The 13,176-nt window shown below is 43.3% G+C and overlaps 1 protein-coding gene across 2 annotated transcripts; it reads right to left on the reverse strand.

The window, feature by feature from the left end:
• On the reverse strand, nt 804-2,867 carry LOC104777355 (probable beta-1,3-galactosyltransferase 8). 2 transcript variants are annotated; one of them, XM_019243813.1, is made up of 7 exons: nt 2,790-2,867; nt 2,355-2,570; nt 2,202-2,266; nt 1,868-2,110; nt 1,464-1,763; nt 1,255-1,380; nt 804-1,163 (listed from the first exon to the last, which is right to left on the reverse strand). In XM_019243813.1, the coding sequence occupies exons 2-7, from the start codon at nt 2,541-2,543 to the stop codon at nt 1,124-1,126; spliced, it is 963 nt and encodes a 320-aa protein (XP_019099358.1). In that variant the 5' UTR covers nt 2,544-2,570; nt 2,790-2,867; the 3' UTR covers nt 804-1,123. The 2 variants fall into 2 exon arrangements, with proteins under 2 accessions (XP_019099358.1, XP_019099359.1); XM_019243814.1 differs by having other exon boundaries at nt 804-1,380.

Raw genomic sequence — 13,176 nt, forward strand, 5'->3', positions numbered from 1 at the left:
TTTAGGGTTTTTAGGGGGTATTGACTAAAAAAGCTTGACCGCTTCTGATGGTGGTGGGGAGAGGGATAGAGAGAGAGAGAGAGAACAAAGGAAGATATGCTTTTTATTATTTTTGTTTCTTTCTTTTTATTTTATTTTTACTCACCAATTTCTGGAGGAGGGAGTGGGACCCATCCACTGATTCCAAATTCGAGGCGGTTTCGATTTCTTTTTCTCCAAGCCTTTTTTTTTTCTTTTCCTTATTTGACTTCTCTTTCGTTTTGATTCTCCTTTTTTAAAAAAAAATATTAAATTACTAAAGTAGCCGTACTAACCTCTCTGCTTAATTAGCCTATTTAGTAAAGTCCTAATCCAATTCCGATTGTGACCCTCTTGTGGAAATTTCTTTAATCCAAACTTTAAAAAAATCACATAAATCCAGTGATTTTCTTTTGGTTTTGTTTGAAAATAAAATATAAGCCAATGATTTAAGCAAATCCAAAAAAAAAATCCAGTGATTTACATTACTTCCCCCTGTTTTTGGTTATAAAGTTTATTTAAAAGAAAAAATCAAGATTTTTAGTTATATATATATTTATTAAAAGAATTATTACATAAATGTGAATAAATACTTTATTAGCTCAGCTTTGATTAAGCATACATAATAAAGAGTTGATTATCTCCTTAACCGGCACAATTATCTCCTTTCTTGCTAAATAATTTTAAATCCTTGACTTATCCAATTGACCCAACAAAAAAAACCCATAAACTTAAGAACCAATTTTTCCAAAAGACAAAGAAAACACCAATTTTTCCACACCAAACAAAAAGAAAAAAAGTCATGTGGTCTCATGTTTTTTATTTTTATTACTATTTTATCTTCATTATTCTTTTAACTAAGCAAAGTTTGAAGTGAAACCTCAATACAAGAAGCGAAAATTAGCGAGAAGTGTGTCTCCTTCCGCGCAAGCTGGGTGTACACGAGCCATTCGATCAACAGACTTACATATCCCACTGCAAGACCAATCGAACGACGCTGCACACACGTTCCCGGCTTGTGCTTTCCACTGACAATCTGGTGGTGTTCCGCAACACATTGACCTCTCGTCCACATGCTCCACCTCTAACCCTAACATCCACGCTCCTAACGACACATCCTCGTTCGCGTACCGGTGCAGTATTCCCTTGCAAACATCATGTCCACTACTGAATCATTTCCTTCCATAATCCCCCAAAAGAGTAAACTAATTTTACATCATGGATTTGAAAACTTACTGGTTAGTGGAGATATATGCAGCTAAGTCCTTTGAGATTGCATAAATCTGTCCAGTCGCATGCCTAAAGTACTTGTTACCCTCTTCTCCAAATTTCCAAAACTCTGGCTCATGATACTTTACTCCCCTACATTTCCAAACTTCTTTTTGTCAGTTGTTGCATCCAATGGTTTCAAATTTGCTATTTAAAGGTCACTTCTTTTTCCTTACTTTTGTGAAAGAACAGGACCAGACTTCATGCAACCAATGTAAATCCTCGGTCTTGATTGATATCTCGCAAGTGTTGTAACGAGCATACCTAAATTGACATGAACATCATCGTCTACCTTCACGTAAAACTCTGCGTCATACATCGCAGTTGCTGTTGCGAAGTAGAGTCTTGTCTTTGTTGAGAGTTGGTGATATCCTTCAATGTGTTTTAGTCTCAAGAAATCTTTATGCTCTGAATCTTTTTCATCAATGGCTTTGTCTAGTACTCCTCCTGGTGTTGCACTGTGTCCTATCACAAACCTGGCAAATAAAAATCCAAACTTTTCTCTGTTTTACATGACGGTCTTTTGGTTATTGTGATTTTAAAGTAGTGAATTGAGGATATTTGTGGCTTACTTCACAACCTTACAACAATCCCTTTCTCTTTCTCGATTTTTGTTAGCTTCTCTCCTGTTGGCATCCATGTTTGCCTCACCGAGTCTCGTCTTTTCTTGCTGCTGAATGTTGTGTTGATGCCTATCACTGCAAACACTTTTTGTAGATTCTGGTTTTTCGCTGACCGTTCGCTCCAGAACTCACTGCTTCTGTCGCTGGTACGTGCTGCTGCTAAATCCATCTCCAACGTTGACATTGTTCTCTCCAATGATCTATTTATAAACCACAGAAAAAAAATCAGATTTCGTACCTACTCTGTCTCAACTATGTAAGGAAACATAGGAAAGAATATGGTTTTATTACTTTACTGCTTGGTGGGTTTTGGATACTTCTCCTATTCTGTCTCTGGATTTGCTTTCTATCAATTTCTGATTAACAAAGAGAAAACACGTGTGGTTAGTGAGCATATACATGAACATGAGCACGTGTTAATTAAAGTATAGAAGGGTTTATTACGCGTTTATGTTCATCGCAGTCCTTTTGAATCTCTATATGTTTAGTAGACAGATGCTTTGTGAGATGGTGATCCTCTTCTTCAAATATGTAAGAGCGACTCAAAGTTCGACTCATGAACAGTGAGCCTGCAAGAAAGCTAGCAAGACACAGCACTATTATGGCTTTCCCTGAAGCAGCTTTAGCCCTCATCTCTTCTGCGCCTCCTTAGTGCTAAATCTATAGAACATCATTGTGATGATGAGGATGAAGCATAATCAATATACTTACTTGTCTCTGTATTTTACATGCCATTACCATACTATATGAATATGATGATGCTAGAAAGCTACATCAAGGAACTCAAATTCTTACAGTAACTAGGCTCTATTTTCACAAGAATTGATAATCTTAACAAACTTGACTCTAAATATCGATGCTTGAGAATCATGAACATACCTCTATAAGCGCATGTGAGGCACCAAAGGAACTGAATTCTGAGGATATGAGACCTGTCAAACTAAGAAACAAGTTCTGTATGTTCATGAGATGTTATTTATATAAAATGAAAACAAGAATGTAGTTGCAGAACGGGAATGGCGTTTATGTTTTGCTTCTCTCTCTTTCTCAATCTGACTGTCTTGTCATGCAATGTGCATGTTCCAACTAACTATTTGCATATAGCAGATATTACAAAAAAAAAGAAAAAATAGAATCCCACAAAACTCTACTTCTTCATTTTTACACAACATTTTAGGCGCTAACATATTTGGATGCGCTTTGTGCGGCTTCCGCAACACATGACTCAACTTCTTGATCAGAGATACCCAGAACTTGGCATTAATGTGATACATATGTAACCTGACGTTGTAGCATATGTTTAATGCTTGTAAATACTATTTTAGTCATCTAAATTTTTAACAATTCTCTCTTCTCAAGTTTCACTATATTCTTCAGAAACTGACTCAAACATAGCTAACAAAATCTAGTTATCTCTTACAAGTTACAAATGTGGCTTGTAAAGAGCTCACTTTCCTAGTGAAACAAACATATATCAAATTGGGTCGGTCCATCTTGTAGAGGCTGGAAACATTCGTGGACTGAGCTGCAAAAGTCTTACAACCTTAAGGTAAAGCCCTTTAGATATGTATCGTTCAATTAAAGGTTAAGCAGAATAATGAGTATGCTATATATTTCTTTCCAAAGTCAATGATGATGCTGAAATCACACAAAAACAAAAAAATCATATATTGAAATGTAGTGGTGAAATACACTACTAGTAGTGAGTGAGCTGCAGCAATGGAGCAGTGAGTTGTGTGGACCTTCTCTGTCGGTCCAAAGGTTACAACCAATGATGCTAATGATGCTTACCTCACTCTATCTTTTACCTGATGATGTCAATATCTATGTGAATAGAGGGCCGTGTTCGTTTTGTAGTCGCTCAGTCAGTGCTCTGCGACAAAAAATAATAACTAAATTGCGTGATAAGTATGTGGGGAGTAACACGGAAGACACCGGCAACACCTCTAAATGTAGTTGCAGCGTCTAAAATAACGATCGTCGTTATTTTTTAACGACACAGATAACACCGGTATTCCCTCTAAAATTAGTCGCAGTGACACCTCCTCCATTTATCAACCATTTTTTCTGTTGTTATTACGTCTAAATTTCCATCGCCGATCGCTGATGCAGCGACCATAAAACGAACACGGCCCATATCTCTTTCCAACTCCAAAGATGTCTTAAATCTATGGACAGTAGAAACTGAGTTTCACACAATGAATTTGTTTGATGGGGGAAACAAATTCAATAAAGTTATCTCTCTAAGAATTCGAATCAAAACTAGTGAGCAAAAAGAAATTAAAATCTTTTGAGGAAAAAGTTAAGGTTTTCGCTCAAGAACATTGAATAACTAGGGTTTTTTGTATTAATTGCTCGATGGATTACATAGAAGAGATCTCCCTCTATTTATATATTTCTCTAGATTACAAAATATAGCTACTTTTCTAATCGTCCAAACCAAGATTAGGAAAGTTTCTTCTTCCTTGTTAGGTCGGCTGCCAAGCGATCTGGGAAGTCGGTTTCTCATCCTGGGACTGGACCCTTCGACACAGCTGGGCCTTCATTTGTAGGTTGAATCCATACTTAAACCGAACTCCCGGTTTAAATACTCAATTTCGATTTATGGTTTAGACCGGTATGTTGGGGGTGCTGAATCCCGCACCAACAATTAGTCCCCCCAGTTCGGAGTATTCGTAGAGATTAATGTGAATATTCGAACTATAGAAAGGAAATATCCGATCTAAACTATATGGAAATTGAATCAATTTACCCAAATCTCCGTGCTTTTTCCGATATCCAATGCTGATACGACGCGTGTCTCATACGTCGCGTCGGTTAGGTCGGAAGCTGAAAAGTTGCATAGGTCATAATGACAACGCGTAGGGTTGCCGACCCCAATGCTCGTTTAAATACTTCTTTCTCATTCTTGTTTTCACTTTTCGCCAAACCGCAAAAAAGGTATTCGTTCTGTTCCTCTTTGTTGCTTTCTTATTTCTGTTAATTTTATCCCTGTGAATTTTACGACTTCTTCCACACTCTCCGACGACCATCATGACCAGCACTTCGACTCCCGTTTCATTATCCGATACTGAGAGTGAACAGTTAATCCGTCGCAATGCTAATCGACGATCGCCTAGATTGGCTAGTTCAGAGTCAAACGAAAGAGTTGTTAGATTGGATTTCGAGCTACCTTCGAGTTCCAGATCTCATGGAGCTTCGTCCTCCCAGATCCATCCTCCGGTCAGCAGGAGGAGTCGCAGTCGTAACAGTAACTCTCCGAGAGAATCAGATCTCCCATCAAATGATTTAACCGAGGAAGAAGCTCGCGCCGTTGACTGGGGAGTCATGATTGAAGATATCCTCCCAATCTCAAATCATAATGGCGAGGTCGAAGGCGAGAAAACGCTTTCCATTGTTAATAGTGTTCGAGAAATGCTGAACTCTTGCGGGCTCTATAATTGCGGCGTGCACATCATTATACCCGGTGACCATCAACGCCCTTGGAATCCTCCGAAAGGGTTCATTTGCTTATACGAAGATTATTTCACCCAATGTCGCTTGTGGTTCCCCCATCCGAATCTGCTGACCCGATACACCCATCGTCGCAGAATTCCAATCTGCCAACTTACGCCTGGTAGCGTTTGTAACTTCGTTGCCACACTTACTCTCGCGGCTTAGGCTAGGATATACGTCAGCATTGAAGGCTTCGAAGAGATGACAAATTTCAAAAGCCTAAAATACCAAGCCGGCTGGGTTGTGAACATGAAACCGGCTCATAACTTTCTACCTGGCCAGAAGGTCAACAATTTCAAGAAATGGGCAGCTCGATATTTCTTCGTCCGAGTGGATGAACGTTCCTTTGAGAGTCCTCAGTGTGGCAAATGGAGAGTGTGGAACAGTTCGCCCGGTATTAATTCACTCATCTTATCGTCAAGTCGTGTATATGTGGTCTGACCTGATTTGGTTTTATCTTAATTTTGCTGATCGCCCCAGCTCAGCGAAGAGACTCTCAAAATAATCCCAACTAATCAAGAACACGCTTTTCGCCGGAGTCGACCGTCGGTGGGATTGTATAACTCGTATCCATGTTGAAAACGCAATGGGAAAGACCAGAACTCGTTTTGTTAGCATGCCAGCAAGCTGGGCCAGTCGTCTAACGCCCCCACAACGGTAATTGCCAACTTGCGGACTTCAATCCGCCACCCCAAATCGTGGGCAAATGAGCATCGATCTCAACCCAGAGCAAACCAAGAACGAGCATCCAGGAGATGAATTCCTTGACATCGAGAGGTTCGGAGACGACCAAGCAATCGATGATACCTGTCAGGATGATCCTCCCCTTTCTAATCAACTTCTGGGCGACATGCCCGAGGTCGTTTCGACAGAATTCGAGGCGACTCAATCGGAATCTCCAACCCAAAATGTTCCAGAAATGAGCAACACTGGGAAGAAGAAGAAAAAGAAAGTAAATCGGAAATGCTCCACGGAGAATGTCGAACTCGAATTGCATGACCGCTTCCGGGTCAAACAAACAAACAAGTGAACTGACAAATTCGCCTTCGATTATTTTGGAGATACTCCTCTTGTTTGTAACAGAGCAGCCAGCGGTGAACTCTGCAGCAACTTGACCCTGTCTCCAACCATGCTTCCGCATGTGGGCGATCTCACATACCGGGAGCAATTCCTAAATGCTGTCTAATCTGCATTCGAGGTAAATCTGTTCTCTTCAATTCCTATCTGACCCAGTATTCTTCGCGTGGTACAGACTGTCGTCCATATCAGCTCGCTTACCCTGGCTTATGACAGAAAGGTTAAATCTGCGACAGCCTCGGAGTTGGAATTCAATAAAGTGAAGGAATGTTTGGAACATCTCCGAGCTGCAGATAAGCTCAAGGAAGAAAAGATCCTTAGGCTGGAGAGTTCACTTGCTGAGACGGGGGAGGCTTATCAAAGTCTCCAAAGGAGAATCGAAGAGTTGGAATCAAAGGAGAAGACCCTCGAGGCAGAGAAGTCTAAACTGCTTCAAAAACTCGACGCTCAAAGAGGGAAACTCATCTCGGAGATAGCTCGACTCTGTCACGATCGGTGGTGCAAAGTCGACGGAACTGCGAAAGAGGCCCAACGCCTTTTGGATAAGGTAAAATCCTACCTGACCGAGCAATTGGTCTAAAGGAGGATATTCTTAACCGTGGAATTCCTCCTGGAAACAGGGACAACGATTCCCAACGAACTGGTCTCCAAGATTAAGGAAAGGAGAACGAAAGCTCTTGAGGATGGCGAAGCCCTGAATGTGTTGGAACTGGAGTAGGGCGACTTGAACATGTCTCCGTATTCGGAGACTCATGCTCCAGACTCCGTTAGGGATCCTCACGGATCGAATGCGGAGACTTTCAAGGCTCACTTTTCTGACACTCTTCCGAACTGATCAGGCTTTTATTGTTTAAGACATAAATATGTTGAGGCTTACTTTTTTTTTGGCCTCCATTGATTTTTACCTGTTTTAAGAATATTGCCCGTTTTGCGGCTGAATGATTTTCCTTTCTTCTGGCTTAATTTCCTAAATACTTTAATTGAAAATTTCCTTTGTAGCAAAAAGGTAATCTCAGGGAGAAGAACGACAAACTTCCCAAATCTTACCCCTTAGATTCAGTATAAATATCCCGAATTCATCCCAAGTTGTGCATAAACAGCAACTGGGACAGAATTTTGCAGAGACAATGGCAAGTTAAGTTGGCAGCGTCAATTCTCGTGCTAAGGTTGGGAATGATGTTCCAACATTCTCGAACTCGAAAGCTATTGATAGGGTAATGCCCTATTACCCAAACACTCGAATTTCATGGATGTTAATGTTCCGTGTTAGTTTGGAGGCGAGGTCGGATCTCGAGAATTTCTTTTGTTGCATTGAAGAGCGCCATGCTGAATACCGCGAACGGGGTGGAACGAACGCAGGATGACTTGTTGTTTGAACTAAAGTTACTCGAATCCCATCCCAAATTCTGGATTGAAAACGGACTTGATAGGGTAGCAGATATGCCTCCTTGCTTAATCACGTACTGTAATGATTGCTATAATTCGCGTGGAAGCCGCTGCAGCTCATGCTTTTATTCACCAAGTAAACCTCTCAATCCACTTTCCTCTTTAGACTTGATAGTCTTTTGCTTACGTTTTATTTGTCCTTAATCTGTAGATTGAAACAGCGCATCAGGAACAATGTCACAAACTTTACTATCATCGCCTAAGGAAAAATGAGATCGACGACCGCCTAGTTGCTTTGGAAAACGAGGTTGCTACTTTGAAGGCGAAGAGGAAAAGAACCGTCAGTCGCCTCGACGAAGCTGAGCAGAAAATCAGGGCACTGGAATCTCGTCCTGACGAATGGGAGAAGACGGGACTCCAACTCCTATGGCCCATGCCAAAACGTTTTAAAGCGGATACTCAAAAGATTGCAGTCGGGATTGTTCTGAGCTCCGAGTAGCTGATGTACAGTCATCCCTTGATTTCCCTATTTGTTTTTCGATTAAACGAAGATGTAATGTTTTGACGAATCATATTGCAATAAAAAAATTTTATTTATTCATAAATTTACACGAAACGGTACGTCTCCCGATTTACATCGAGTAATCCTTATTACGTAATTTAACCTGAGCGTATATGCGCTTTAGCGGAGGGCGACGTACAAGACTTCGGCTTACCTCCTTTGTCCCTGTTTGGAGGTCGGACGGCGAAATTTAAAATTCTGGTTTCGACTTACATATCCGTCCGAACCGGAACTTGCGAAACAATTCAAAAAGAAATGAATTCTCTACGTTCGAACTATCTCGCGTTGGAGTTTTATCACAGAATCAGGCAGATCGATCATCTGGCCAAGATGTCGATTCGTTCAATTTCGAACTGGATGGACGTGGTAGTCCCTTGAATGCGAACGTGGTTTCGCAATGTGATATGATTGGTGGGAGTACCTCGAGACGCGGCGTGTATTTCCCTATGATCTAATTGGTGTTGAGCATCCCACAACCAAATTCCAGAAGAATAGATTGAAAAAACCTGCCTATTATGACTCGATCGGCGTGGTTAAGGCGAGCTCGAGAGTTAACTGCCGCCGGGGTTAGTGGTTTTGATCCCGAAGCTTCAGATGCTGCCCTCCCCTTAGAAAGCGCGACTGCTTCTCAATCTCGCGAGCTTGCTATCGTTGGACCTGATTTAGCAGATCAGGAAGAGAGCCCATTGCAAAGAGAAACTCAAAGGTATCGAGCTTGCTGTCAAAGGATGGGTTCGTATATAAAGGCGTTCCGCCTAAAATACGACCTCATCTACCAACTCTGCCGCTTAGAGGGAACTATCGCGGTTCTAGACGAACTCATCGCCTTCGGTTTCTATCTAGCGAACTGACGCATGACCCGACTGCTTGTTGATCGCACTCGCTGTGAAGAACAGGTCGCCAGGACCTTGATACCCGATCTGCTGGAGGGTGACTACGAACCGCTGGGTGAATCTGAACATCTGCACATCACGGAGATCCATGCCTATCGGGGTTGCATAGAGAGGCTGAGACGGTATGTCCTCCATCTGGAATCCACGGATCACCACTTCCGAGAAAGCAACACTATAGAAGGTCCGTGCGCGTTCCTCGAAGAGATGGCAGCTAGAGGTGTAGAAGTGCTGACAGCCCGGCTCGAGGAACTAAGGCGAGAACGGCAGAGCTGGCGATGCTACCTCGAAGGTTTAATCGTGGAGGAGCCACTGGAGTCCGACCTCACAAGCTCTACGCCTGTAACTCGCCAAGGAGTTTGAGATCACAGGAGGGGATCACAATTCGGAGATCGAAGTCAAGTTGTTATGATTCGGTAATAATACTCCTTCTTCTTTTTTTACTAAAGGCGATTTACATATCAGACTTTGTACCCTTTTTTTTGTTTTTTTTTGTACTTTTAATGTTAAAAAGTGAATAAGATTTCCTTTTTGATGAGAAGAAATTATTATTTTTCCAGCTGTACTCGCAAAATCTTAATAAAAGACTAGGAGTTGCCTACATACCCAAAGTTGGGATCAAGCCAGTCGCAGTTCTTAGTACAAACAAATTTGAAAGCGATCTAATAGTAATAGCGCTTAAGATGAGCCGCATTCCAAGGGTTTTTAACTTGTGTACCCTTCGTGGTCAAAAGTTCATATACCCCGGGGCAAACTACCCTTGCGATGAGGTATGGCCCCTCCCATCGAGCGCCGAGTTTACCGGCATTTGTCTCCTTGGTATTTTCGTAGACTTCTCGTAACACCAGATCGCCCTCGCAGAAACACAGTTCATGAACATTCTTGTTGTAGTACTTGGCGGCTGCGTTTTGGTAGTTCTGGATTCGAACCAAAGCTTGATCGCGTAACTCCTCGGCGAAGTCGAGGTGATCGAGCTTCATGCTATCGTTAAGATCGGGGTTATCGACCAACATACTGCGGCAAAGTGTTGGCACTCCTGCTTTTGCTGGTGCTAACGCCTCGATGCCGTAAGCTAACAAAAAAAGAGATTGCCCCGTAGCTCACCTCGGAGTGGTCCGATAAGACCACAGTACGCCATCGAGTTGGTCCGCCCAAGCTCATTTTCGTCGTCCGAGACGCTTCTTCAGCCCATCTATTATGGTCTTGTTTGTGCCCTCAGCTTGACCGTTCCCTTGAGGATAACGAGGAGTCGAGGTGCTCAGGCGAATTCCCCATTTGTTGTGAAAGCGTCGGGTGATTAGCGAGGTGAACTGTGTTCCGTTGTCTGTGACGATCTCATACGGGAGTCCATGGCGACAAATGATGTTTTTCCAAATGAAGTTGGTTACATCCAGCGACTGCACCTTGTGGAACGATTCACCCTCCATCCACTTGGTGAAATAGTCGGTTAGGACCAGAAGGAAACACTTTGATTTCGACGGAGGCAATGGTCCGACAAGGTCCATTGCCCATCGCATGAATGGGTACAGCGCAGTGACCGCGCTTAGCAGTTCAAGAGGAACATGTTTCATTGGTCCGTGGCGTTGGCAAGCCTCGCACTTTGCCAAAAATGCCTCATAGTCAGCAACCATAGTGGGCCAATAATGCCACCATCACCCTCATGGACCTCCGTCATTATCCGTTCGGCGGAAAAGCTTGTCGTTTAACATGGCGTAACGTGCACATCGGGTTTTTAGGCGTCGAGCTTGCCAACGGTTTTCTAGGACTTTACCCTCCGTGATGTACTTTTTTTATCTCGAGCTGCCAATCGACTGGGGGCTGCGCTGCGTCTCCATGGGTTCGGCGTCGTCATGGATGACGAGAGTGATACCGACGTATTCGATGCTAGGCGTTTCGATACATTCGACCGAGATTGTCAGTCGCAGGTCGGGATCGGATCAACTTGCAAGGGCGGCGAGAGCATCTGCCGATGCGTTTTTGCTCCTCGGAATCGTGATTAATTTGAAGGAGGCGAACTGGTCAGACAAAGTCCTGAGTAACTGACGATATGCCTTCATTCATTCATTTCTATCATCGTATTCTCCGTTGAACTGGCTTACAACGAGCTGCGACTCGCAAAAGACCTGAATGGATGCTACCCCGAGTCCTTGTGCCAATCGTAGCCCAACCAACACGGCTTCATATTCGGTTTCTTTATTCAACGCCCTGAAATTGTGTTTTAGCGCCTGTAGATGACTTCACCGGTTGGAGATCGGAGAATAATCCCGACGCCGGACCCTTGATTGGAAGACGATCCATCGACGAATAGCGTCCAAGGTTCTTCTTTAGGTAAAGCTTCCTCAAGTTCAAGAGTTAGCTCCGTTATAAAATTTGCCATTACTTGGGATTTCAAGTTAGGGCGAGAACGATACTCGATGTCGTATTCGCTCAACTCAATCGCCCATTTCGCAAGTCGCCCGGATTGAAGAGGGCTATGGAGGACAGTTCGGAGCGGTTGATAGGTATAGACGACATTGGAATACGATTGGAAATAAGGTCATAGTTTCCGAGCAGCAACGATTATAGCGAGAGCAAGCTTTTCCAGGGTCGGATAACGAGTGTCCGCGTCGTTGAGGGCCTTGCTTATGTAGAAGATTGGTCGCTGCTCGCCACGATCATCTCGGACTAGTACTCCACTAACTACCGAGCTGGAAACCGAGACGTAGAGGTATAGTGTATCTCCCTCCTCGGGCTTGACGAGCACTGGGTTGCTGGTCAAGTATTCTTTGAGTTGCCTAAAGGCGATCTTGCAGGAGTCTTCCCTGTGGAAATCCTTATTTCCTTTAAGGAGTTGGTAGAAAGGAAGACATCGATTTGTGGATCGGGCGATGAACCGATTTAACGTGGCTATCCGGGCAGTTGGGCGTTGAACGTCTCTTTTGTTAGTTGGAGACGAGAGTCCTAGCACCGCTTCAATTTGTTTCAGATTAGCTTCGATACCCCGTTCGGTGACTATGTATCCCAAAAATTCTCCTGAAGTTACGCCGAACGTCACTTGGTCGGGTTGAGCTTCATCTGGAATCGATCCAGAATATCGAAGCATTCAACAAGGTGTTGGATATGTTGATCCGCGATTAGGGACTTGACTAGCATGTCATCGATGTAAACTTCCATTGTCTGCCCCACAAGATCGGCGAACATTGTATTTACCATTCGCCGATAAGTTACCCCGTGTTCTTCAATCCAAACGGCATTACTTTATAACAATAAGTTCCCCTGTCCGTTATGAATGCCATTTTCTCACGATCCGAAGGGTGCATTACGATTTGATTATATCCTGAGAAGGCATCCATGAACGAAAGCAATTGGTTTCCTGTGGTGGCTTCTACCAGTCGGTCGATATGCGGGAGAGGAAAACAATCCTTGGGACAGACTTTGTTGAGGTCGGTGAAATCTATGCAGACCCTCTACTTGTCGTTTTTCATTTTGACGACGACCGGATTTGCTAGCCAGTCAGGATATTGTACCTCCATTATTTGATCAGCTTTGACGAGTCGTTCGACCTCATCCTGTACTGCCTTTGCTCGATCTGGCCCTCAACGTCGGCGCTTCTGCCAGATTGGTTTGAACGTGGGATCAATGTTAAACCTATGGCATGTGACCGAGGGATTGATACCGACCATGTCTTTAGTGGACCATGCGAACGTTGAAGATTTGGATCTTAGAAAAGCGACCTGTTCGGATCTGAGCCGATCTTCGAGTTCGGCTCATATCCTGACTGTTTGCGAGGGATCCGTGTCGTCTATGTTGACCTGGATAATGTGGCATCCCGTAGATTTTAGCCGGCCCTGCTCCGGCTTGTGGGGTTCAATGATAT

This window comes from Camelina sativa, chromosome 3 (genome assembly GCF_000633955.1).
Source record: "Camelina sativa cultivar DH55 chromosome 3, Cs, whole genome shotgun sequence".
NCBI classification, from domain to species: Eukaryota; Viridiplantae; Streptophyta; class Magnoliopsida; order Brassicales; family Brassicaceae; genus Camelina; species Camelina sativa.